This window comes from Takifugu flavidus, chromosome 16 (genome assembly GCF_003711565.1).
Source record: "Takifugu flavidus isolate HTHZ2018 chromosome 16, ASM371156v2, whole genome shotgun sequence".
In the NCBI taxonomy this organism is placed as follows: Eukaryota; Metazoa; Chordata; class Actinopteri; order Tetraodontiformes; family Tetraodontidae; genus Takifugu; species Takifugu flavidus.
In genome coordinates this window covers 1,008,995-1,035,427 of record NC_079535.1, presented here as the reverse complement: position 1 = coordinate 1,035,427, position 26,433 = coordinate 1,008,995, and the positions used below count along the sequence as shown (strand labels likewise).

General features: G+C 41.8%; 4 protein-coding genes across 4 annotated transcripts in view; 3 read left to right on the top strand and 1 right to left on the bottom strand.

The window, feature by feature from the left end:
- Positions 1-1,048, top strand: part of LOC130540109 (gap junction alpha-10 protein-like) — a 3,088-nt gene extending 2,040 nt beyond the window's left edge. Inside the window, exon 1 of the mRNA XM_057059022.1 lies at positions 1-1,048. This exon is cut by the window's left edge and continues 2,040 nt beyond it. Coding sequence (XP_056915002.1) covers positions 1-607 — 607 coding nt within the window. The 3' untranslated portion in view covers positions 608-1,048.
- Positions 1-26,433, top strand: part of lamtor3 (late endosomal/lysosomal adaptor, MAPK and MTOR activator 3) — a 205,572-nt gene that overhangs the window by 155,593 nt on the left and 23,546 nt on the right. The window lies entirely within an intron of this gene.
- On the top strand, positions 6,974-25,850 carry rrh (retinal pigment epithelium-derived rhodopsin homolog). Its single transcript, XM_057059023.1, has 7 exons — positions 6,974-7,456; positions 7,778-7,968; positions 21,342-21,441; positions 21,609-21,762; positions 22,118-22,286; positions 25,218-25,396; positions 25,508-25,850. The coding sequence occupies exons 1-7, from the start codon at positions 7,354-7,356 to the stop codon at positions 25,611-25,613; spliced, it is 1,002 nt and encodes a 333-aa protein (XP_056915003.1). The 5' UTR covers positions 6,974-7,353; the 3' UTR covers positions 25,614-25,850.
- LOC130540107 (uncharacterized) lies at positions 13,365-17,869 on the bottom strand. The gene is made up of 2 exons (XM_057059019.1): positions 16,358-17,869; positions 13,365-15,424 (listed from the first exon to the last, which is right to left on the bottom strand). The coding sequence occupies exons 1-2, from the start codon at positions 17,811-17,813 to the stop codon at positions 14,679-14,681; spliced, it is 2,202 nt and encodes a 733-aa protein (XP_056914999.1). The 5' UTR covers positions 17,814-17,869; the 3' UTR covers positions 13,365-14,678.

Here is a 26,433-nt window from a genome sequence, read left to right as displayed (position 1 = left end):
AACACTGAAAGTGATTCCAGAGGTAGCCATGAAATTTTCTTATTGTAATGCTGGCCTTAAATCCAGCCAGGACATACAAAGACCCAACCGTAGCCTGCAACCTAAGCCAACTGGGTGTGTTGAGAACTTACAAATTCAAGCCCCCCTAATCAGTGAGGAAATGAACACTTTCAAGGCAGAAAACAACCCAGAGTGGATCTCTTCTTTTTCAATTGGTGAAGGTAGTACAACAAACCACGAAGATGATACACGTGATGTAGGACTCCCTCTTTCTAACCATTCGGAAACTCAGTTATTACATAACATCCTAAGGTCAAGGGATGCACAAAAAGAGGAGCGAAAGGATTCAGTGATGAATGAAGTCCTCATACCAAACCCCAGGAAGACGAGCTTTTTGAACAGACCACCATCAGAGAGCTTGTCTTCTATCAGTAACTCTACAAGTCCATCCTTACATACCTCAGAGGAATCTGATGAACTGGGCTCATTACAGGGAGACATGCCAATAATGCCACCGGCTGGCCGAAGAATGTCTATGGCAAGTATAGCGTCATTGGTTTCTCATGGGTTGAATAGCTCAAACACATTTTTCACATTTTTGGTATGAAATACACTATATGAAATTTACACCCAGTCTGGCCAAATAGAAATTTCTCCTTTCCACATATTCTTCTTTCAAGGTATCCAAAATATTTCTATTTACACAGTTAAAAACAGGCATACTATTACAACAATAAAGTCAGTGTCACTGAAAAAGCTCTATCAGTTGTGTACATTTAGAAAGGTTGATTGAGGGTTGTGTGCATGTAATAAGGAACAAGAAGGGCTGCCAGCTGTGATTTACATGACTAACTGGATTCATAATAGTTTTCCAAGAATACAAGAAACAACGAGAAAATTTAGAATAATAGCAATAATGATTAAAATGGCAATGCTTATTTTTATTAGTCTGGTGAAGAATTAGGATTCAATTAAATAAAATATTTAGGTTCAGAATACATGTTAAATAATTAATGTCATGCCTTATAATAAATTCCATTGTCAGGGATTAAGATGGACTTGTCTCTTTGTCTTTTTAGAGCATGTTTCTGGATATCTCTTCTATCATGAAGAAGTGACAACAACTGCATGTCTGTCGGAGCAGTGTTTGCAGTTTGGCTGGGTAACAAACAAGGAGGAAACTTTATCAATGATTCAACTATCAACACTGATCCTTCAGTTGAATCGCATGAGACATCGCACAGCTTTTTTGACAAGTAGCACCTCGTGTTAATTTGGATTTATATATATACACACACACATAAACACACACACACACACACATATATATACATCTTTCCATGTTATTGTACAGATAAAAACAAACAGTGGACTACTGACTAATACTGCTGTTCAAACTTAAAATATATTTTGTAAGTCACAAACCTAATTGGAATATGTACTGTATGTCTATGGACTTGTATGTATTTGTATACATCAGAAATGACCACTCTTTGTTTTAAATCCAAAATAAATGCTTCTTTAAAAACTTTGTTTTTAGTCATTACACTTTAAAGAGCATATTGAAGGGACTATATATAAAACATATTTGTAATCTTGTCCATAAATTTAAAAAAATAAAAAAAAACATTACAAAAGTTAATTTAGAATATAAAATGTGTCTCATGACACAACAGTACAAATTTAATGGAAAAATGGCAGTTTTGTGTATACCTGTCAGGACATGGAACAGATCTTCTGTGCATGGATGCATGTAGCCAAAGAGAAGGTTCAAGGAAAAGATTTACTCATATCAAATTATTTATTCATGTCAACTAAACACCAAAAAAAAAATTGAATTCAATCATTGTCCATCACATAATTGACAGTTGTTTATTGTAGCCTGTGTCCCTCTTTAATTAATGTATTGCCTGTGTGTGTGTTTCGATCTGTGTGTTTCGATCTTTAGTTTACGCCCCTCCGAGAAAGCTTGTCAGGAAGCACAAAAAGTTATAACTTGTGATTCTTTCAATCAATCTTTATTTATATAGCGTCTGTTACAATCAGAATTGTTTCTAGGCGCTTTACAGAATCCCAGGGCCTGACCCCCAACAAGCAAGTGGCAAGGAAAAACTCCCCTTTAACAGGAAGAAACCTGGACCAGGACCTGGCTCATATAGGGGGACCCTCCTGCTGATGGCCGGCTGGGTAGAGAGAGAGGAGAAGGGGGAGGACAGGTAGAGGTGAGAATAGGTAGAACATAGAAATACATTATATTAATTAAAATAAGCTGCTGGTAGAGTCGGGTTGTGTGGGTCAGCAGGGTCGGAGGTCAGTAGACTTATGAAGGCGGCACTACCTGTAGATTCATACAGAAGGGGGTTTGTAACATACAGACCACTTCTGTTAGTTTTTATTAAATGACCACGTCATAAACCTTAAACAGTAAACCTATCAATAAATCACAAAATATTCATAATAAACATAATTTACATAAACTACACTTCCCAGAACGCTTAGCAATTACTGGGCATGTGACACTTAGTACACAAGTTACCTGCGTAGCTTGAGGATGCAACAATACACGATAATAAACATAAATAAACCATAGTGCGACACTGCAGATAATTGCAGGAGCCGCGGCATTATTATTATTATTATTGTTAGCATAATGCTACTAGCGTCCACATTACTGAACGCTCTATTTTACAAAAGTTTGCACAGAAGTTTCCAACACAGCATGACAAGCGCTGATACACAACACGTATAACAACATTATCTGGCAGCATCAACGGTTAACTTGCAGCAGTCGCACATGTATACATGTAACGTCCATGGACATACAAAAAAAACGGAACAAAAATCTGAAGTTAAAACTGTTTCCTTTTACCAAGTGACTTATAGTCTCAACACTGTGACTACTCCATTTAACCTTTGTCATGTTATAAAAGAAATATAACTGCTGTCAAGGGAGAAATCATTAATTTTCCTCTTACTTAAAATTACATTCAAAAAATACGTTATGGTGAAAACAAGAACAAGTCAAGGGTCATGGGTGCATATTTTGCTGGCGTACCTAAGTTTCTCAAATCATCGCTTGGGTCTAAAAGGGCTTTTGCAAGGCTTTCGGCAACTCAGTATGCCTCACCTCTGGCTTCCATCCCCAAATCTAATGGGCAGTGTGAAGGGGCCACCCAGGTGTTGGAGACTTCCTTGTGCTGTATAACTGCCTCTAATCCCACCACAAGGAGTGTCCAACTTGCCTGGGTGGAGCATGCACATAACTGTCCTGCAAAGTTACTGGTCTCTCCATTCAAGATCTTGCTTGGCTATCAGCCACCTCCATTCCCCACACAGGAAGTTGCTATAGCCATTCCTTCAGTACAGGAGGACATTCAGCTCTGTTTCTAGATTTAGAAGCAGACCAAGGAGGCTCTTGAGAGCACGCAAACCAGCACTCTGCAGTCTGCGAGCCTCAGCCCCTGAATACTGCTCAGGTCAGTGGGTTTGGCTTTCAACCAAGAACATTCCCCCTCTTACCAAATCCTGGAAAATCTTCCCAGATACTGCCTGGTTAAATGTGCTGAGGCCTGAGGCTTTCCAGACCTCTGTTCTGCTTAGTTTAATACCTGCCTACAGTAGAGAAATGGTGAGCAAAGTTTTCAGATAGAGAAATGTCTGGTTTGCTGGAGTATCCAATGGTTTTGTTCTCTCTCTCTCTCTCCATTTTCTATCTCCCTTTTTGTCAAACTCATTCAGTTTGCCTGGGTTGAAGACTGGCAGGAGCCAAATAATTGCATGTGCTAGCACAAGAACTATGCTTTTTTTTTGGTTTTCTGCTTTCTGCATTTTTGTCCCCATGACAGCCGTAGTGCTTGTTTCACATTTTTTTCTATTTTCAGTGTCTCCTTCAGTAAGCCAGTCCCAAGTCATTTTTCTTCATTATTGTTACGGTAGGTTGTGCCAGGACCCGAAAGCAGGCAAAACATAGTGGAGGATAGTCTCCGAGAAAAGCCTTTATTGGAGGTTAACAAAAGTTGTTTGATCCAAAAGAGGCGTAGAGACCTCGACAGAGTTCAAAAACTAGTCCACGAAGAAAAACTCACCACAATAATCCAAAAACGAGAAGTCAGAGTTTCACTAGGGAACAAAACACACCAACGCTGGCAAACGGGAGTTCAGTCCATAAATAGGCGGCTAGATTGCCGATAGACTGCAGGTGCGTCAGCCCGCGGCACCAGCTGCCACTGGAGCATGACACCACCACACCGCCTGCAGCGAGAAACCCGCAACAGAGCTCCCAGAAGCTGGGAACCTAACAATTATTGGAGTTTCCAACACTTTTTCACGTGGTTGTTTTTTCAGTCTCCTGTATAGCCTCCAGCTGGAAAGCCCCTTTACAGAATTGTCTGATAAAGAATGGCCCCAGTAGAGATCAGAGGCACCCAACTTGAGTCAAGATGGCCAACAAGGCCACCTCAATACATCAATCCTTGCCAGAAGTAAGCCAAGTCCATGTCAGGAGTATATCCAATAACAAAAAAAACTCAACTAGAAGTTTCTGTTTTTTGGAAGTTGCCTTTTTCTATTGCATATTGAGTATCGTGTACCGATTATCAGCTTGGGTTTTGAGAGCGAGTGAATGGTGAGTGAAATTGACATTTAATTATTTTCCAATGAGTGCAGTATGGTCTCTAAGATGTAATTCACCCCGTTTGCCATCCTCTTCCTCTCCATCAGAAGATTGTACATCTTATTGAGTTCCTGGTTCTATCTTGTGGCTCTATCAATAAAGGGCTTGAAGAGAGGAGGGCAGAGGAGAGGCCTCCCAGCCTGGTGAAATTTGCTTTTCTTATCCTTTTGTTTCATTTTCTGGAAGTTCTTTCATACGCCCACACCAGTCGGAGGGTGTTCAAAGAGCGTGGCAAGACGTCAACTTGTGTGGCGGCTCTTACTTGGCCCTTTTCGTTGTGTATTTAAGACAGTCACCAATTCCCCATTCATCACTTTATTTCTGTTAAAACAGACCACAGTTACACTCCTGCAACTGTATTCGTCCAGGATTTACTAAAGTAAACAAAACAAAGAAAACTATGCTCATGTTGTCTGTTAGCCACACACACAACTTTAACATGAGGTTAGCTTACAAACACACACAGACAGAATTAATAAAAACAAAATAAAAACAAAAAAACTTAATAAAACAAAAACAACAAAACTGCTCACAACAATCTCCCCATCTCAGTAATATAGCGATTAACACAAACAGTATTTTAAACACACAGAGAAACCACAATACAATATTTCCCTGAGGCACACTCTAGTGTGACTTACCACGGGGACAGTGAACAGCAGACTCACCGCAGAAAGTAGGCTGCACCCCCCAATATACAGGGGTCCTACTAAGGGGCACCACAAACACCCAAAGCCCCAGTGGACCACAGACTCCCAAATGGAGACCCAACAAATTAATATTAAATAAAGGTGTGTGTGTGTGTGTTTATGTGTGTGTGTGTACAATGAAAATAATCTACAATTAAAGTAAATATAATGATAAATGAAATAACATTGTAAAAGATGATGGGAGAATAATGTTAAATAATGAAGAGCAGTAACAACAGAAAACAAGTGGAATCATTAATCTTGTTACACTTGCATGATCTATGCTTATGCTCTAGTCTACCTTTCCTTCCCCCTTCTCCTCCCCCCTTCTCCTCCCTTTCTACCGGCCAGCCATCCGCAGGAGGGTCCCCCTACAGTCTGGACCAGTCCTGGAGTCTGGTCATGCTCCAGGATTCTTCCTGTTAAAGAGGAGTTTTTCCTGCCACTGTTGCGTGTTGGGGGTCAGGCCTTGGGATTCTGTAAGATTTTTTTCTCTCAATCCAACATCATCATTAAGAACACTCTTTCTCATTCTGTCTCTCTCTCTCTCTCTCTCACACACACACACACACACAAGTGCACATGCCTGTCAGTGTTGCATAGAGAAAACAAAACTCAACCAGTGCATCGCTGGTGCATACACACAGACTGACAGATGATTGTTCTGCTCTTCCTCTGGATGCACATATCCAAGGAAAACCCAACAGTCTGGGGTTAGCCACCAATGTGATTAAAATGAGATGTGGTTATCCTATGCCTACAGTCAAATCAAAATCAAAAACAATACACATGTCTAAGTTGTTATTATTCTTATTAGTAGCATTACTATCATTATTAGTAATAATAATAATAGTAACAATGATGATGACAACAATGATGATAATAATAATAATTGACTTTGAATGTAACTGCTTTAATACAGATAACTATTAAAGGATTTTCCCTGTACCAAAACCAGCATCATCCAGATACAGAGCAGCTTGACAACGTATTGGTCTGAAATAACGTTCAATGGTGAAATGGCTGTGGCTAGAAAATGTTATTAATTTATTTAGAATGTTCTTGGACATCAAACAGTGCACAGAGGAAAATATAGGCCAGGAGGACAGCAGATAAAACATTTCTTCCTAGCGTTTAAGTTTCACAAAGTATAAATAAACTGATTCTATTAGGCAAAAGTGTCGTAATATTTTCACTCACGCAGAGGAAAATGAAATCATTGCAATAAAAACAGCTCGGGCCACAATATTGTACAGGGGCTGTGACACTTGTTCTGACCTGTGCATGTTGCTCAGGTTTGTTCTTTGCATGTTAGACACATCGTCTGGAAAAAGGCACCCAAACTCATCAGGGTATAGAATGCTCTGCTATATTTGATAATACTTCATTTTATACATTTTTTTTGTTTTTTTGCTATTTTATATTTATTGATGTATCTTTGCTGCCATATCAGTGGCCACAGCTCAAAAGTAGCAATGTTTTACTTGGTCTCAAATTGAAATTGGTTTGATAAACTTGCCCCGAAACTCTCTTCTAGTCTTCTACTTCTAGTCTTCCACATAAACATATTATTAAATAAAATGTGAAACTCTCAATACTACATCACTATTATGTTTCTCTTGTGCAGCCCATTTTCCTCCTTACTCATTCAGTTATGTTGGTTCTATATTATATGCACACTGTTCAAAGGTCCAGGAATGAGTTCTGTTTTGTAATTTTCAAACCAACTGATCCAGCTACCATCCAGCACGTGAGTGCTAATCCTCTCTGTAACATACAGACCACTCCTGTTAATTTGGTGCAAGGGAGCAGTGGTATGCATTAATCCGCATTTACACCTCCCCATCTGCACAGAAATACACTCCTGGTTCTGTTAGGCAAACATCCTTAGTCTCAATTTACCTCTTCTGTTCAATAATTTAAAAAAACAGTAATTAACACTAAACCTTATATTAGAAATACAGTTTCAGGGAATTTACTTAATTTCAGAAAATGAAAGTTTTCTCTTTGGTCAACATTTCCAATGAAGTTGAGGGAAAAAGTGTCTTCACCCAGTGGGAGCACAACATTGTTGCTGGATATCTAATCATTGCAGGTAAGATGAAGGAGATACACACTCACATACAAACAGCCTCTGTTTTTGAAATGGATAGATCAGGCTTTAATGGAATCAAATTTTGAGAAGGTATATTACTTAAGCAATGCTAACTGCTATGAGTAGATATCACTACCACTAGTACTACTACCAATAACAACAGCATTAATAAGAATAACAGTAATATGAGAATGACAATGAGAAGAATAATGGGGAATCCTGTAAAAACATTAGATAAAGATGGACCAACCCCACTGACTGAAATCATATTTTAGTGCTTCAGGCACATCTGCTATTTTGTTTTGTTTCTTTTCCTCACAGGTGTCATCAGTTTAACAAGCAACATTGTGGTGCTGCTGATGTTTGTGAAGTTTAAAGAGCTTCGCACTGCCACTAACTTCATAATCATCAACCTGGCTTTCACTGACATTGGAGTAGCAGGTATTGGTTATCCTATGTCGGCTGCTTCGGACATCCATGGAAGTTGGAAATTTGGCCACACTGGCTGTCAGGTGGGTGGAACTTAGCAAGCAGACAAAGTTTCTGCTCCAATAACTTTTCAACGTAGGAATTAGAAACTAGAAATTATTTTTGATGTGCTACTAAGCTTTCTACTTCCTACTTTAAAAAAAAATAAATTGTTTGGAGCATCTCAATACTGACATCAATACATAATTTTTAAAGTGCAATTTATAAGTGCCTGAGGGTACAGGTTGTGGCCCTGTCTGGAGGTTCTGGCCTGGATGGACCTGTAACTTCTCCCAGAGGGCAGTGGTTGGAAGAGGTGACGTGCATGATGGTGCTGGTCATGCAGTATGTTGCATACCCAACTCAGACAGCGGGTGGTGTAGACGGTGTTCATCTCCAGGAGACTGGTCCCAATTATTCTGCCTACCGCTTCCACAACCCTCTGGAGGGTCTTCTGCCTAGGCTTGGTGCAGCTGTAAATCCACACAAAGACTCCATAAGGCAATATACTGCCAAATGTACAGTGGTAGAAGTTATCCATAAGCTGCTGAGGGATTTGAGCACTCTTGAGTTTCCTCAAATAGAAGAGGCACTGTTGAGGTTATGTTAGTGTTCCAGGATAGGGCTTCTGACACAGTCACACCCAGGAACCTGAACTGTGTGACTCTCAACTACCTTGTTCCCGATGGTGAGTGGAGCATGGAAAGTTTGGCTTGACTTACGGAAATCCACAATCATCTCCATAGTCTTTTTGATGTTGAGGGCCAAGTTGTGGTTCTCGCACCATGATGCCAGATGTTGTACCTCGCTTCTGTAAGTGGACTTGTTATCGCTGATGAGCCCAAGCACTGTGGTGTTGTCTGCAAACTTGACTATGAGATTAGTGGAAAGGATGGTCTAACAGTCATACGTGTAGAGTGTGTAGAGTAATGGGCTCAGCACACAGCCTTGAGGGGCCTCAGTGTTAATAAGAAGGGTGGGTGGAGTGTGCTTGCCAACTCTAACATATTGTTAGCGATTTGTTAATAAGTCCAAAAGCAAGTTGCATAAGGTGGTGTTCAGTCCAAAATGATACAGTTTGGTCAGGAGTTTGTTTGGCTGGATTGAGTTGAAGGCAGAACTAATGTCAATGAAGAGCAACATCACATAGAAGTGTGTAGATTACAGTAGCTATAATGTCTTCTGTCGACCTGCTCTTACTATATGCAAATTTATGTGGGTCGAGTGTATGAGGTCTTGCTTCCCTAATGTGTTTGATGGCCAGCCACTCCAGGCACTTGGCTGGTATGGGGGTGAGTTCCACAGGTCTATAGGCATTTAGACAAATGATATTAGACTGCTTGGGAACAGGAAAAATTGTGGCAGCTTTGAAGCAGGCTGAGAGCCATGATGTGGACAGTGATGTGTTGTGAATGGTTGTGAAGACCTCTGCCAGCTTGTCCGCACAGTCTTTTAGCACCCATCCCAGCACTCCATCTGGTCCAGCTGCTTACCTGAGGTTAATGTTACGCAAGCAGAGTCTCACTTCATGCGCGCTCAGGACTGGAGCCTTGTCAGGGGGGGCAGTAGTAGGTCTAAGTTGTCCCTGTCAAAAGGGGCATAGAAAAGATTCAACTAAGCCAAGGTTGAACGTCCACTGAGGGAGATGTCCTCCTACTATAGTCCGCGATAGCTTTAATGCCTTCCTATACCTGCCGTGGGTTTTAAGAGTCAATTCGCCTTGTTTCTCAGTTTGGCAGATTTAGTACCCCTCCTCAGAACAGTCCTAGCTGCTCTGTGTGCTGCATGCAGCATCCCTGGCTCTCATCAGCTGTTGTACTCCGTGTGTCATCCAGGGTTTCTGATTTGGAAACACACGTATTTGCTTCCAAGATGTTACACGGTCCACACAAAAGCTGATATAACCCAGCATTGTTGCGGTTTATTTATTGTGAGACTCAAGTGACTACATGCCCTGGCCCTCAAATACATCCCATTGTGTGTATTGGAAACTATCCTGAAGCTCAGAGATGGTCCCCTCTGGCTGTGTTCATAGGCCCAGCATTTTTATTTCTTGGTGTGTAACATGGATGTAGCATGAGTGAGAGATGGTCTGACATGCCCAGGTGGGGATATTCCTGGGCCTTGTATGTGTCTGCCACATTCGTATACACTTGCTCCAGCGTTTTATTTTCTCTGGTTGCACACTTCACATTGCGGTGGAAATTGCTCTGGACAGTTTTTAAGTCAGCGTGGTTAAAGTCCTTTGCTGCAATAAAAACACTGTCCGAGTGTGCAGCCAGGCTGTTTATGCTATCGATCTTTAATCAATCAATCTTTCTTTATATAGCGTCTGTTACAATCAACATTGTTTCTAGGTGCTTTACAGAATCCCAGGACCTGACCCCCAACAAGCAACAGTGGCAAGGAAAAACTCCATCATGTAGCTGTGTTAGCGCTAGCTTAGCATTAGCATCAGATGAGATGTACACTGCACAGATGTAAGCAGCAGTGAAGCCCACACGCCTGCCTGCTTGCATCCGCTCACAGCATCTACTTCTCCGGCTCACCCCTGTGGGAGTCCTGGTAGGAGATCTGGTGATGTCGTGAGGGATAAAACACTCTGCTGGGAGCTGGTAAAAGAAGTTCTGCTCCAGGTGTACAGCTAAATCGTATTGAAGCACCCCCATACAGCCTGAATAAGTGCCCAGAATGCGGACATTATTACAAGAAGATTAGTGACAGTATTTCAGCCAACCAAACTATAACAGAACTATGCCCCAGCCCTGCACAGTCCAGCCCTAGTCTCCATCTAGTCACCTGTCTAATGAAAGTGGTTTGCCACAGCTTAAGGTTTTTGTTCAGTCTGATTTCAAGGCACCACCTTATTTCAGGGGTGGTCATACAGATGGGTTCTCTGTTCATGAATGGGAAGACCTGATGGATTGTTACCTGAAGAGGGGGAAATATATGTATGACCTGAGTAACTGAGTCACCACCACCTTCTAAAGAATTTTAGAGATAAAAGGAAGGTTGGATATCGGCCTATAATTTGCTAACACGTTTGGATCCAGTGATGGTTTTTCAAGCAATGGCTTAATCACTGCCACCTTGTAGGACCGGGGTACATAACCTGTCACTAAAGAATAATTGATCTGGTCCAGGATAGATCTGCCTATCAATGGTAAAACATCCTTCAACAGGTGTGTTGGGATGGGATGTAAAAACACGTGGTGGTCTTGGATTTATGAATTAGCGATGACGCCTCAGAAAAATATATAGGGCTGAAGGAGTTGAAGGGCTCGTTGGAGACCCTGTATGTTCCCACAGCCAACACATCTGGTGATGGTTCAGTTGTTGGGGTGGCCTGGTTAGCTTTTTCTCTGATAGCTAGAACTTTATCAGTGAAGAAGCTCATGAAGTCTTCACCACTAAGGGAAGAAGGGATCCGTGGATCTAAAACACTGTGATTCTTGGTTAATTTGGCCACAGTGCTGAAAGGAAACCTAGGGTTATTCTTGTTTTCCTCAATTAAAGAAGAAAAACAAGCTGTTATAGCCTGATGGAGGGCCTTTTTGTAAACTAATAGACAGTCTTTCCAGGCTACATGACAGCTGTCTATTTTACAAGAATACCACTTCCTTTCTAGTCTTCGCACTTTGTGCTTGAGGGTCCTGATATGTGAATTATACCAGGGGGCAAACCTCCTCTGATTTACTGTTTTCTTTTTCAGGGGGGGCAACAGAATCAAGCGTGATTCTCAGTGAGGCTGCTGCACTTTCAGCAATAGAGTCAACCTTTGCAGGACTAAGATTATAATGATTGATCCCTGGGGAAACAAACAGTGGTCCTGGGATCAATGCAGGAATCTCTTCCTTAAGCTTAGCTACAGCATTATCTGAAAGACATCTGTTATAGTAAGACTGTGTTCTGAGCATAGAAGAATCTTTAATCATAAATGTAAAAGTGATCAAAGAATGATCTGACAGGAGTGGGTTCTGAGGGAACACTGACACATGTTCTACCTCAACACCATAAGTCAGAACTAGATCAAGGGTGTGGTTGAAGTTATGAGTTGGTTGGTTTATCTGCTGGAGAAAACCAACTGACTCAAGTAATGAAATGAAGCCATTTCTGAAGCTGTCATTTATAACGTCTATATGTATATTAAAGTCTCCAATAATAATGACTTTTTCCATTCTAAGGACCAAGTCAGATAAGAAATCAGAGAACTCAGACAGGAACTCTGAATGTGGCCCAGCAGGGGGCCGATATACAACTACAAACAAAAGTGGCTTTTCTGCCTTCTAGTTCAGATGGGTGATGCCAAGAGTCAGGCTTTCAAATGAACTGGAGCCATGTTTTGGTCTGGGATTAACTAATAACTTGGAGTGATAGATTGCTGCCACTCCCCCTCCTCGACTAGTAACACGAGGAATATGATAATTAAGATGGTAGGAGGAGTAGATTCGTTAACATACTCCTCCTCCTGAAGCCAGGTCTCAGTAAGACAAAATAAATCAATGTGATGATCCACTATCAGGTCGTGCACTAACAGGGATTTACACAAAAGAGATCTAATATTTAATAGTCCACATTTAATTGTGATGTTAGTTTCTCCAATTTGTGCTTTGGTATTAATTTTAATAAGATTATGGTGATTGACCACTCCCCTGCTCTGTGCTTGGTGAACTTTTAACCGTGGAACAGAGACTACCTCTATAGCGTTGAATATATTATTGTTGGTGGATGAAGGTTCTATGGAAGCAGCAGAGAGGTGTGTAAGACTACAACTCTGCATCCTGGTCTGGACCCTGAATTGTCAGGTCACTTTGGGTCTAATAAAATTAGCCAAGTTACTAGAAATGAGAGAGGCACCATCCCGTGTGGGATAGACACCAGGTTTTCCCCAAAATTGCCCCAATTGTCTACAAAGGCCACCTGGTTTTCGGGGCACCACCGTGACAACCAGCGACGAAGCGATGACATGCGACTAAACATTTCATCGCTGGCCAGATTGGTGAGGGGACCAGAGAATGCTACGGAGTCCGACATCGTTTTTGCGTAGTTGCACACCGACTCTATGTTAATTTTGGTAATCTCCGACTGAGCCGGGTGTCGTTTACTCCGACGTGAATAATAACTTTACCAAATCTACTTTTACTTCTTGCCAGCAGCTTTAGATTGGCTTCTATGTCGCCCGCTCTGGCCCCCGGAATGCACTTAACTATGGTCGCTGGAGTCGGCTTCACGTAGCACAAAACAGAGTCGCCAATTACCAGGGTCGGTTTCTCAGCAGGTGTGTCGCTGGGGAAAAACGATTAGCCACGGGAAGCGGTTGGTGGTGCACCATGGGCATTTGGTTTGGGCTACACTTCCTGCGAACTGTTGTGAGGATGAAGTTTTGATCACCCGCGCTGTTCGTTCACTAGACTCAGAGTAACCACGCAAACAACAAGAGTGCCTTGCAAGGGGGGGCCGAGCAGCAGTTCAAGCTTCCTCTGTCAACTCCGTTCGTCTGCTGCTCGCTCACCTCTTTTATTGGTGCAAACAGAATGGGTGTCCAAACAAGATCTCATATCTCATTGCCTTCTGACCTCTCCACCCATCTTAACGAACTTCTCTAATCTTGACCAACAGGATACATCTGGATGCTGGGCTTGGTCGTAAGCAGCATCAGTACTTTTGAATTCTCATGTTCTTCTTCTCCTGTCAACATTCCTCAACACTCAAAATCTACATACAATAGCATTTAAAGATAATACTAATAACAACAATATCAATAATTCTTCTCACATTTCCCTCCTGTTTATCGTTAAATGCGTCTAGATTCTCATCATCAGTATTACATCTTTACATTTTCATGAAATTTCAATGCATTACGTCATTTTCCTAGAGACACATTTCTTACACTCAGAATTCAACATGGGTACAGCTTAAGACATCTTAAACATTTCTTTTACATCTTGTATTACATTGATCCATTCTTCTTCCGATTCCTCTTCATCGTCGTCCAGTAGAAATCCTTCTTCCACCTGCAGCAAAGTAACAACTGATCCCACGAGCCGGCCAATGCAACCCCGGACAAGAGGTACTACACAACAAGCTAGTATGGCTAATACTAGCAGTACTATCCCTATCATCATTCCTATCTTGAACAGTAGTTCCCTCCACCCCGACAGCATTTTTGTAAGCCAATCTGGTGGAGGACTACCATCATCAATCATAGCTTTCTGTAGCTTAGTTAAATTTCTCAATGCGCTATCTATCAGGTGACCATCCGCATCATTCTCTGGGATGAACGTACAACAGTAATCTCCTACCATTGCACAAACTCCTCCCTGGGGGGCCGTTATGAGATCTAAGGCCATCCTATTCTGCATGGTCATCAGTCTTAGCGCTGTCATTTCTTCCTTGACTCCTGTGAGAGCAACTTTTGTCAAATTAGTAAACACTTTCAGCCTATAATCAACCGTTTCCAATCTCAATATGTTCTTTGCCACTCCTACCCACGGAAAAAGGCTAATGGAGACCTTTTCTCCATCTGTCCAGTGTTTAAACTCTTGTGGTACATCTGTGCCCCACACTGAGTCGTGTGGTTTGAACTCGTATTCATTCAAATCTCGTTTAAAACGCTTCTGTGCTATGTTCTCAGTGTTGTTGGCATAGATTATAATTGTGTGATCTTTGAGATGTACAGGAGCACACACTCCTGACCAGTTTGCTGGTAGGTGTGCATACACATTGTGTCCACATAACCACCATCCCTTATCCACTAATTGTGTACCTTTATCTTCTGGCGTGAAAGTGGGATAGTTGCATGTACAGTTATAACCTTCTGGACACCTCTGTGTTGTTTCATTGAAGGTAAATAAACCACAGAGGTGCCGGGGGTCATCAATACACTCCTGTTCGCATTGCTCGGAACTTTTATGCTGCTGTAAACACGTTTTCCGATAATACCGATTAGTTGTAGAGTTTGATTCCACATCTTCATTAATTCCAAGTGTGCATGCCGTATAAACATAATTAATAATTTACAGACATCCTTGTGTAACGACCCCAAGTCTCTACCACCACTCCGTGCATAACAGTATGTGGGATTTATCGCACCTAGCACAGGGAATCTGAATCTATTGGCTTTCCCTGCCATTGTCCGTAGTGGCTCTTGGGAGCAGTTGCTGCGAGTGAACCACGTTCCATCCAACAACTTCAGTGCGAAATTCGTGTCACGGCTTAGCCCTATATGGACAAAGCACTGCCCTTCACTCCCTGTCATTGGTTCAGCAATTATTCGCGGTGTATGCACGGAAACTGGTAGCATAGAACAAACGTAACAACGAGAATGATTCCGTGTCTGTGCTGTGAAATTAGCATAGCGCCACCATGTATTCAAACCATAAATGTGTGGGGACTCTGGATCTTGTTCTAACCATGAATGTCCTAAGTGGCTAACTACGGTGCGTTTAGCGCGCGCGTAGCTCTCATCCTGTCTCAGAGCATCATTCTGTCCCTGATTACCTCCCTCCTGTCGGAAATTCCAAAGGCCGAAACTCACGAGTCCTGCCGTCACAGCACTCACCACAATCAGGAAGAACAACTTCATTTCCTTTTAACTCTTCTTCTCAGGTTCCGACGGGGTTCAGCCATTGCTGGACCTATACAGGCCGTCAGCCGTTTACGGACTAACCGCCACTGCTCCCTCGCCTTCACCTGGAAGAATTTTCTGTTTCTTACAATGGGAAAGGTGTATCCACGACAATTTCCCGTCCACTCGAACTGCAGTCTTTGTGGTCAGCTGTACTTGATAAGGACCTTCCCATCTAGGCGTGTTCCACCTCTTTCGCACAAACTTCTTCACCCACACGTAGTCGCCCGGTTGAATGGGTTCCTGGGGGGTGGAATCTGTGGAAGACACAGGACTAGGCAGAACATTTACAGCATTCACACATCGGTTGAGTAACACTTTTTTCAGATAATCTGCTATTGTTTCCTCAACATGTTCTAGCTCATTTGTTGTTGCAAAGTATGGTAGGCAATAAGGCCGCCCATATAATGCTTCAAAGGGTGTGATGCCTGTTTTCTTGTGTGGTGTTATGTGCATCCATAATTTCACCAGGTCGAGACAAAACATCTAATTCTTTCCTGTCTCGTCCATACATTTCTTTAGTCTGTTCTTAATAGTACTGTTGACTCTTTCAACTAATCCTGCACTCTGAGGGTGGTATGCGCAGTGATTCTTCAAATCAATGTCCAAAGTTACTCCTACAGTTTTCACTATCTCATTTACAAAATGGCTTCCATTGTCGCTCCAGATGACCTTCGGGATGCCAAACCTGGGAATGATCTCTCTACATAGGACTTTTGCCACTGTTAGTGCATCTGCTTTTGCCGTGGGGAAAATTTCTACCCATCTAGTAAATCCATCTAACACCACTAGACAATATTGTTTACCTTCACATGGTGTTAGCTGAATAAAATCTAGAAAAACTGTGTGAAATGGATGATTTGGCAATGGTGTAGTGCCTGCAGGGGCCTTAAGGGCTCCCTGTGGGCTGTGTTTTACACAAATAGCACATTGTGAACAAAGATTTTTTGAGTATGTATGAAATCCTATAGTGTAATAATGTTCATTAACCATCTGTACCATCCCTCCTGTTGAGACATGGCATGGCCCATGGCTCACTAATGCTGCCCATTTATGCATATTCCGGGGAAGGATTGGTTTGTTTCCTATGGTTAATAGTCCTTTATCATCCAGTTTGGCTCCTCGCTTCTTCCACGTGGCCTTTTCCTTTTCTGGAGCACTTTGTTGCATTTCTTTTAGAATATCATTATCTGCAGGTTCTAAGGCAAATGATTCTTCCTCATCATTATCAAGAAGTGTGTTGTTATTTGCTGCAGCCTTTGCGGCTCTGTCAGCAAAGGCATTGCCTTGTGAGACTGCGTCTGTGTTGTTAGTATGTGCAGTGCATTTACATACAGCTATTTTACGTGGCTGCTGTACTGCAGCTAATAACTTTCTTAGCAGTTCTGCATGCATGACTGGTTTGCCCGTCGAAGTTTTCATCCCTCTCAAATTCCATTGTTGAGCAAACACAAACAGCGTGGAAAATGCATATTGACTATCTGTGTAGATGGTAACATCCTGTCCTTTGCTTAGTTCACAGGCACGTGTGAGTGCGACGAGTTCTGCAGCTTGAGCAGAATAGGAGGAGGGAAGTGATTTCGCCTCCACCACCTCAGTTGCTGTAACTACTGCATAGGCAGTTCTAGTACGTCCACAGTCATCCTTTCTCGATGATCCATCCACAAAGAGTGTCTGTCCTGTAGTCAACACGACATCACTAAGATCTGGTCGCGGCAGGACCGTAATGGAGACCTCATCCAGGCAGTTGTGCTGGTGTCCCTCTTCTGCGGTGGGTAGCAGCGTTGCTGGGTTTAAGGTTGTGCAGCGACGAATCGTCAGATTCGGCTGAGACAGCAACACTGCCATGCAGGAAAGATGACGTGCGGGCGACAGGAATGCTATCTTACTTTGTAGCAGCAGTATTGACACTGCATGTGGAACTAGCAAAGTTAGCTCATGATATAGCACCACTCCTGCGGAGGCTTTTACTGCCTCAGACGCTGCCACCACTGCTTTAACGCATGGCGGGAGTGCACAAGCTACGGGATCTAGCTTGTGGGAGTAGTAGGCTATTGGCTGCCTCTTATCTCCGTGCTTCTGCAACAAAACTGAAGTCATAAAATCACCCTTGCAGTCAACAACCTGCTCAAAAGGCTTCTGATAGTCTGGCAGCTTTAACACTCCAGCACCTACGAGGGCCTGTTTTATGTACATAAATGCTTCTTCAGTTTCAGGGGTCCATGGTAACACATCAGTCATTGCTAAGGGATTATCATACATCAATGCTTGTAAAGGGGCAGTTATTTTCGCATAATCTAAGATCCATGATCTGCAAAAATTCACTAGTCTGGTTTCCTCTCCTCTCCTCTCTCTCCTCTCCTCTCCCTCCTCTCCTCTCCTCTCCTCTCCTCTCCTCTCCTCTCCTCTCCTCTCCTCATCAAGTAGACTAGTGATGCAATTTCTTGTGTAGTTTTTCTGCTTTCCCCCCTTCTGTATTCATTTACAGGTATTGCCGCCTTCAGAGCTGCATAATGACCTCCGGCCCCGCTGACCCACTCAACCGGCAGCTTATTCAATATAATATAATGTATTTTTGTATGTATTTCTATGCTCTATGCCTCTCCTCTCCTCCCCTCTCCTCTCCTCCCTATTCTATCATCTACCTGTCCTCCCCCTTCTCCTCTCCCTCTACCCAGCCGGTCATCAGCAGGTCCCCCTACATGAGCCTGGCCCTGCTCAAGGTTTATTCCTAAAAAGGTTTCTTCGTAAAAGACGCTATATAAATAAAGATTGATTGATTGATCGATCGACTGATTGATTATGTCAAGACTAACTTGCAGGGAAAGTTGCAGTTGCATTGCCCTGAGTTCGTCTGACTGACCTTTGGCTGTGTTTGACATATTGAAGCGTAACTTTAGCAAGTTGTCCTGTTCCAGTTTGCCCATGAAAGAGTTCTATGACACTGTTTCACGTGTCAATGAGAATGTGATGGATCATTGGCTTTGCCTTAATACATAACAGGTTTTAACTGGTGAAGAGAAGGCAAGACCTATTGCATTTGCAAGCAAGTCACTCATTTGTAGTCAGGTGAACTATTCAGCCTACAGACTGGACTTCTTGGCTCTTAAATGGGCTGTTTGTGATAAATTTAGTCATTGGCTCAATGACCATAAGTTCACTGACAGTGTATGATCTGCTTACATATAGTCTCACCAAACCGAGGCTTGATGCTTGTGAGCAGCATTGGGGTTTCAATCTATCTCCATACAACAAGAAACTGTGGGATAACTTTTTTGTTTCTATGGTTTCCCTCAACGGTTGTACTCTAACCAGGGAGCAAATTTTGAAAGTGAGCTGACCGCTGGACTCTTGAGGCTGTCAGGAGTTGACAAGTGACACACATCATCATATCATCCTATGGATAGTGGTGGCACAGAGAGGTTTAATCGTACCCTAGGTGACATGTTGAGGCCACTGCCCCCTCAATCAAAGTCGAAATGGCTGCAGTTAATTCAGTCCATGACCTTTGTCAATGTACTGTACTGTACTGTTCATGAGACCACAGGGTGTGCACCTTTTTATTTGATGTTTCGGAGTGTCCCGAGACTTCCTGTTGACCTTATGTTTAAGAATGTGTTTGGTGATGTGACTGTGTGTGATTATGAAATGTATGAAGGTCTGAATTGAGCCTTGGCTGTGGCTCAATGCACAGCTTTGCTGCACAGCTGAACAGAGCCATCAGCGTGTTCAGTACTATAAACAGGTGAAAGGTCAATCTCTGTCGTAACGTAACGTAAACTCTCTGATAGGAGGTAATCCACTGTTTCCACTGCGGTGGCTGTGAAATCAGCTTTGCCCATCTATAGAATCAGGGATCAAGATGGACGAGAGCATGTGGCCCATCAGAATTTGCTGCTTCAGGTCAACTTCCTGCCCCTGGTTGTCTTCTTGGATGGTGCTGATATGGATCAGTTGTCTGTTTCTAGATCACATTATCACTCTAGATGGTATCTCCTTATCATCTAGTCTCTCTGTGACGAATCTTGAAGTAAATTTTGACCAAAATCTGTCCTTTAACTCACACATTAAAATAGTCCCTAGAAGTGCCTACTTCTTCTTTTCTTCTACTTTTAAGATTAGGCTTAAAACCTACCTCTTTGAAAAAGCTTATTGTTACTAATTCTGTAGTTCCAGTTATTATCATAGACAGACAAATTATCATACTTAGGGGGTCGTCTAATCATTAGGTTAACATCTTAGCTATGCTGCTATAGGCCGAGGCTGCCGGGGCCCAGAAACATGATCACCTGACAGGCCTCTGTCACCCCACTGGGTCATGGTTTCCTCTCCTCTCCTCTCCTCTCCTCTCTCTCTCCTCTCCTCTCTTCTCTCCTCTCCTCCTCTCCTCTCCTCTCCACTCCTCATCAAGTAGACTAGTGATGCAATTTCTTGTGTAGTTTTTCTGCTTCCCCCCCTTCTGTATTCATTTACAGGTATCGCCGCCTTCAGAGCTGCATAATGACCTCCGGCCCCGCTGACCCACTCAACCGGCAGCTTATTCAATATAATATAATGTATTTCTATGCTCTATGCCTCTCCTCTCCTCCCCTCTCCTCCCTATTCTATCATCTACCTGTCCTCCCCCTTCTGCTCTCCCTCTACCCAGCCGGTCATCAGCAGGTCCCCCTACATGAGCCTGGCCCTGCTCAAGGTTTATTCCTAAAAAGGTTTCTTCGTAAAAGACGCTATATAAATAAAGATTGATTGATTGATCGATCGACTGATTGATTATGTCAAGACTAACTTGCAGGGAAAGTTGCAGTTGAATTGCCCTGAGTTCGTCTGACTGACCTTTGGCTGTGTTTGACATATTGAAGCGTAACTTTAGCAAGTTGTCCTGTTCCAGTTTGCCCATGAAAGAGTTCTATGACACTGTTTCACGTGTCAATGAGAATGCAATAGATCATTGGCTTTGCCTTAATACATAACAGGTTTTAACTGGTGAAGAGAAGGCAAGACCTATTGCATTTGCAAGCAAGTCACTCATTTGTAGTCAGGTGAACTATTCAGCCTACAGACTGGACTTCTTGGGTCTCAAATGGGCTGTTTGTGATAAATTTAGTCATTGGCTCAATGACCATAAGTTCACTGACAGTGTATGATCTGCTTACATATAGTCTCACCAAACCGAGCATGTGGCCCATCAGAATTTGCTGCTTCAGGTCAACTTCCTGCCCCTGGTTGTCTTCTTGGATGGTGCTGATATGGATCAGTTGTCTGTTTCTGCTTTTAGTATGATTGAAGCACCCTCTCCATCTGGTTTGGACACTGCACAATAAACATAACGCCCGCTAACACTATCTGAATATTATATATTCTGATATGTATATTGTATTCACCCTCTGTACTATGTACAGGTACACAGAGGCCGAGGATCCATTATCTGGATTATTGTAAATATACATCCTCTTTGTATACTCCAAATCCTGTTCTATTTGATTTTATCTTATTTTTATCTTATTTTCTCTGCGTGCTCTTGCTGCTGTTGTTGCACTGTAAATTTCCCCGTGTGGGACAATAAAGGATCTGAATCGAATGCAGCTGCAACAGCTAAGGAGTCCCTCACTGGTTTTGTCTTAAAGGGTAGTGAGTGGGATGATGACCGCACAGCTTCATGGGTCTATGAACAGAGGCCTGTTCATCAGGGGAGGATAGCCTTCTACCTCCTACTATCCCACTTTTTCTGCCGGTTTCTCCTACTTCTTATGTAAACATTATTATTTATGTTATATTATTATTTTTCCCCAGATCTACGCAGCTCTTAACATCTTCTTTGGAATGGCCAGTATTGGTTTGCTGACTGTGGTGGCCATTGACCGGTACATCACCATCTGCAGACCGGACATAGGTATTCTATCTTCTTGCTGCTGTATGAGGTGTGATTTCTACGGGGGCGGAATTCAAATGTCATATTCCAGATAATAAACCAAAGCTGGTCTGAGTGTTAAGTGAATATCAATGTTACTATACTATGACATTTTCATTATAAATGTACACCTCCTTTTCTCTCCTTAGGGCGGAAAATGACAGTTCAATCTTATAACCTTCTTATATTGGCTGCTTGGCTAAATGCGGTGTTCTGGTCTTCCATGCCTGTGGTGGGCTGGGCTGCTTATGCCCCTGACCCCACTGGAGCCACCTGTACCATTAACTGGAGACAGAACAATGCGTGAGGACTGCATTTTTACAGTATTCCAAAGCCAGTAAAACTGTAAAGGGTTTTTGACAATGAAAACACTTATTAAATTTAAAAGCCAGTTCATACTTAAATGTATTTTGTTTTCTTGGGTGTGACTAAAATGTATTATGTTAAAACATAAATTGTGGGTCCAGTTCCAACTAGCTTATCAACTGTTGAAATCAAAATATTGATTTCATTCAAGGCAGCATAAGGACCAACAGAGGACAATGACTTAAAGGATTTTAAGCATGTTATAGAAGTATAATCCAAAAATCCCTACAACTATGGGAATTTTGTGTGAATGAGCACTCAACAGAAAGTTAACTTTGCTTCTCATTCACAGCTCTTTCATCTCTTACACTATGGCGGTGATTGGTGTGAACTTCATGCTACCTTTATTTGTAATGTTCTATTGCTACTACAATGTGTCGGTCACTGTGAACCGATGCAAAACAAGCAACTGCTTGGATGATATCAACATTGAATGGTCAGAGCAGATGGATGTCACAAAGGTAAAACCCAAAATACACTGATTAATCTTAATACTTCATTATCATCACACACCTTTAAGAACAACTGACTGCTAGTCAAGTATAGTAATCCCTTTCTTTTGTTGGTTGGCCCTACCAGGGGCCTGTGAGTTTGAGGGTTCTGCGCAGGATATTAGCTGTTCCTAGGACTGTGCTCTTCTGGAGAGAGATCTCTGATGTGGTTCCTGGTATCTGTTGGAGCCATCTACTCAGCTTGGGTATTACTGCCCCTAGTGTCCCAGTCACTACTGAGACCACTGTTGCCTTTATATCCCACATTCTCTCTATCTCCTCCTTCAGCCCTTGGTACTTCTCCAGCTTCTCATGTTCCTTCTTTCTGATGTTGCTATCACTTGGGATTACTACATCTATCACCACCACTGTCTTCTGGTGTTTATCTACCACCACTATGTCAGGCTTATTTGCCACCACCATCTTGTCAGTGTGGATCTGGAAGTCCCACAGGATCTTGGCCTGCTTGTTCTCCAGGACTTTCGGGAGTGTCTCCTACCTGGACCCTGGGACCTCCAGTCCATACTCAGTGCAGATGTTCTTGTACGTTATGCCATCCACCTGGTTATGCCGCTCCATGTATGCTGTCTGAGTTCTCTGACTTCTTATGTGACTTGGTCCTCAGAACAGATAAAGTCATTATTATTGGAGACTTTAACATCCATGTAGATGTAAATGAAAGCTTTAGAAATGGCTTCATTTCATTACTTGAGTCAGTTGGTTTCCTTCAACAGATAAATCAACCAACTCATAGCTTCAACCACACCCTTGATCTAGTTCTGACTTATGGTGTTGAGATAGAACATGTGTCAGTGTTTCCTCAGAACCCACTCCTGTCAGATCATTCTTTGATCACTTTTACATTTATGATTAAGGATTCTTCTATGCTCAGAGCACAGTCTTACTATAGCAGATGTCTTTCAGATAATGCTGTAGCTAAGTTTAAGGAAGCAATCCCTGTGCTGATCCCAGGACCACTGTGTGTTTTCCCATGAATCAATCATTATAATTTTAGCCTTGCCGAGGTTGACTCTGTTGCTGAAGGTGCAGCAGCCTCACTGAGAATCACGCTTGATTCTGTTGCCCACCTGAAAAATAAAACAGTAAATCACAGAAGGTGTGTCCCCTGGTATAATTCACACATTGTTGTAGATCGTAATTATCAGTTAGATACTAGTTTGCTCATGTCCATGGCATTCCCTCTTCATACAGTCGGGTTAGCCATGGAGTTCCACAAGGTTCTGTACTTGGACCAATCCTTTTCGCCTTGTACATGCTTCCCTTAGGAAACATTATTCGGCAGCATGGAATAAATCTTCTTTGTTATGCTGATGACACTCAGCTATATACATCCATGAAACCAGAGGAGACAGAGCATTTAGTGAAGCTTCAGACCTGTCTTAAAGACATAAAGTCTTGGATGTATTCAAATTTCCTTCTCCTTAACTCAGGAAAAACTGAAGTCATGGTATTTGGTCCTGAACCTCTCAGGGATATATTAGATCACATTATCACTCTAGATGGTATCTCCTTAACATCTAGTCTCTCTGTGACGAATCTTGGAGTAACTTTTGACCAAAATCTGTCCTTTAACTCACACATTAAAATAGTCCTTAGAAGTGCCTATTTTCACCTGAGGAACATCACAAAGATTAGGAAAGTACTGATGCAGCATGATGCTGAAAAGTTAGTCCATGCATTTGTTACTTCCAGGCTGGACTGTTGTAATTCTTTATTATCAGGGTTTCCAAACAACTCTTTAAGAAGCCTCCAGGTGATCCAAAATGCTGCAGCTAGAGGTCTGACAGGTATTGACAAAAGAGATCACATAACTCCTGGACTGGCATCCCTTCATTAAATTTAGAATAATTTTTAAAATTCTTCTTCTGACCTACAAGGTCCTCATAGGCCAAGCTCCATCCTACCTGGAGGAGCTAGTAACACCTTATCATCGCAATAGACCACCCCGCTCTCAGAATGATGGTTTACTTGACTTCCCCAGAGTCTCTAAGGATAGAATGGGGGGCCGAGCATTTAGCTACCAGGCCCCCCTGCTATGGAACCAGCTCCCTGTCCAAGTACGGGAGGCTGACTCCGTCTCTACTTTTAAGATTAGACTTAAAACCTTCCTCTTTGAAAAAGCTTATTATCACTAATTATGTAGTTCCAGTTATTATCCTAGACAGACAAATTATCATACTTAGGGGGGTCGTCTAATTATTAGGTTAACATCGTAGTTATGCTGCCGAGGCTGCCGCGGTCCAGAAACATGATCAAATTGAAATTTGGATTGAAATACCTATTCAAGGCAAATCATTGGTTAAAAAAAAACAAAACCTTTTACTGAATTAGCTATGTGGGTGCTTGCTTTTTTGTTTTAAATCATGGTTGATAGCAGTTTACACTTATTTGGCCTAATCTTATCTACATTCACAATTGATTAGTTAAGTTTACAATGATGGAATCCTGCTGCTGATGGCTGATTGGGTGCAGAAATATGGGGCAGGGAGAGAGAACAAACATATGCACTCATTTGCAAATTTGTAATTTGTAATATTATGTGTAATGTTTAGCTTAAGATGTAATTCTAAAACTAAGGGGAGGGTCAAAAGGGCTAGTATGTAGAAATAGATGCAGAAAGGTATAAAGATAAACAACACTACATACACAAAGGAGAAAAGGTAAGGAATTAAATTGCAACTTGACTAGACCAACACGAATGCCCTTGATGACAGACAACACTGGCATAAAATTCCATGCAAATCTGAAAGATAATTTTTTTTATTAGTTGTTGCCTCTTCCTAAATAAATTAGCCCTTATACTGGCTATAAATGTCTATCAAAGAATACCGTTTGTCTATGGCTTATAATGGTGTTGTGTTTTATTTCTTGGATTGGCAGATGTCGCTTGTGATGATTATTATGTTCTTGGTGGCCTGGTCTCCATATTCCATTGTATGTCTCTGGGCATCATTTGGTGACCCCAAGGCAATACCTGCTCCTATGGCTATCATTGCTCCACTCTTTGCCAAGTCCTCTACCTTTTACAACCCCTGCATTTATGTCATTGCAAACAAAAAGTGAGTCTCTTTATTTATTTGTTTGTTTGTTGTTGTTGTTAATATTATTACTATTATTAAAGTTTATATGCACATAATTATTATCTTAGTAAATACAGCATTTTTTCACAGGTTCCGCCGAGCCATCATAGGGATGATCAGATGTCAAACAAGGCAGCAAATCACAATCAATACTGAAATCCCAATGACAACTTCTCAGCAAACTGCAACCCAGTGAGATGAAAGTGCAATAGTGTTCAATCACATTGATGTACCATGACAACAAAATTACTTCCGGTAAATGAAAATGTGTGTGTGTGTGTGTTATTGTCTACAGTGTTGGAAAAATTACAATTGCAAGTGTGGGTACAAAATTTAGCCTGCATAAAGTATTTACTCTGAATAGAATAAAAATATAGGCTCATTAAGCTCTAAAAATAGTTGAACCTTTCCAAATAAACCACTTGGCTTCATACTTATATTGCCCAGCCTTTTGTTTTTTATTAGATGTGCTTTTTGTGTTTTTTTTTTGTATAATCTGCAAATAAATGATAATCAAACTAAAAATATGCCATCAAATATAATCACTACTGTTATAATATTTGGATGCAGACTGATTAAATGATGTAACGTGTAGAAAAAACATGTAAATGCTGTAGAACACACATTTCTCAAAGTGCTGACAGCCGGGCCAACACATGATTAATGATATCTCAGGAGTGAGAATAGTCTGGATCTAGAATCCAGGATAACCAATATTTCCTGACTTCAGCCCTTAGCCTGGTTTTGTGCCATACACCTTAGAAGTCCCGTTACCTCAAGAACACTGATGAGATTGTACCCCTTCAGGACCATAAGTCATTACCTCCTTATGCAGTCATTAGTGGATATGAAACATCTCATATTATCGCTGAAAGGTTACCGTATTTTCACGACCATAAGGCGCACTGTATTAAAAGGCGCAGTCTCAGTTATGGGTGCTATTTCTGTATTTAAAACATACACAAGGCGCACCGTATTATTAAGCGCATGCTGAAACATACAGTAAAAAATGACAA

Excerpts from the sequence above, each read along its gene's own strand:
- rrh (XM_057059023.1), top strand. The coding sequence starts at position 7,354 with ATGAAAGTTTTCTCTTTGGTCAACATTTCCAATGAAGTTGAGGGAAAA. Across the intron at positions 7,457-7,777 it reads TGGATATCTAATCATTGCAG|GTGTCATCAGTTTAACAAGC; the intron begins GTAAGATGAAGG and ends TTTTCCTCACAG. Across the intron at positions 21,763-22,117 it reads AACTGGAGACAGAACAATGC|CTCTTTCATCTCTTACACTA; the intron begins GTGAGGACTGCA and ends TCTCATTCACAG.
- LOC130540107 (XM_057059019.1), bottom strand. The coding sequence starts at position 17,813 with ATGTATGATAATCCCTTAGCAATGACTGATGTGTTACCATGGACCCCT. Across the intron at positions 15,425-16,357 it reads TCAGCTAACACCATGTGAAG|GTAATCAGGGACAGAATGAT; the intron begins GTAAACAATATT and ends GACAGGAGGGAG.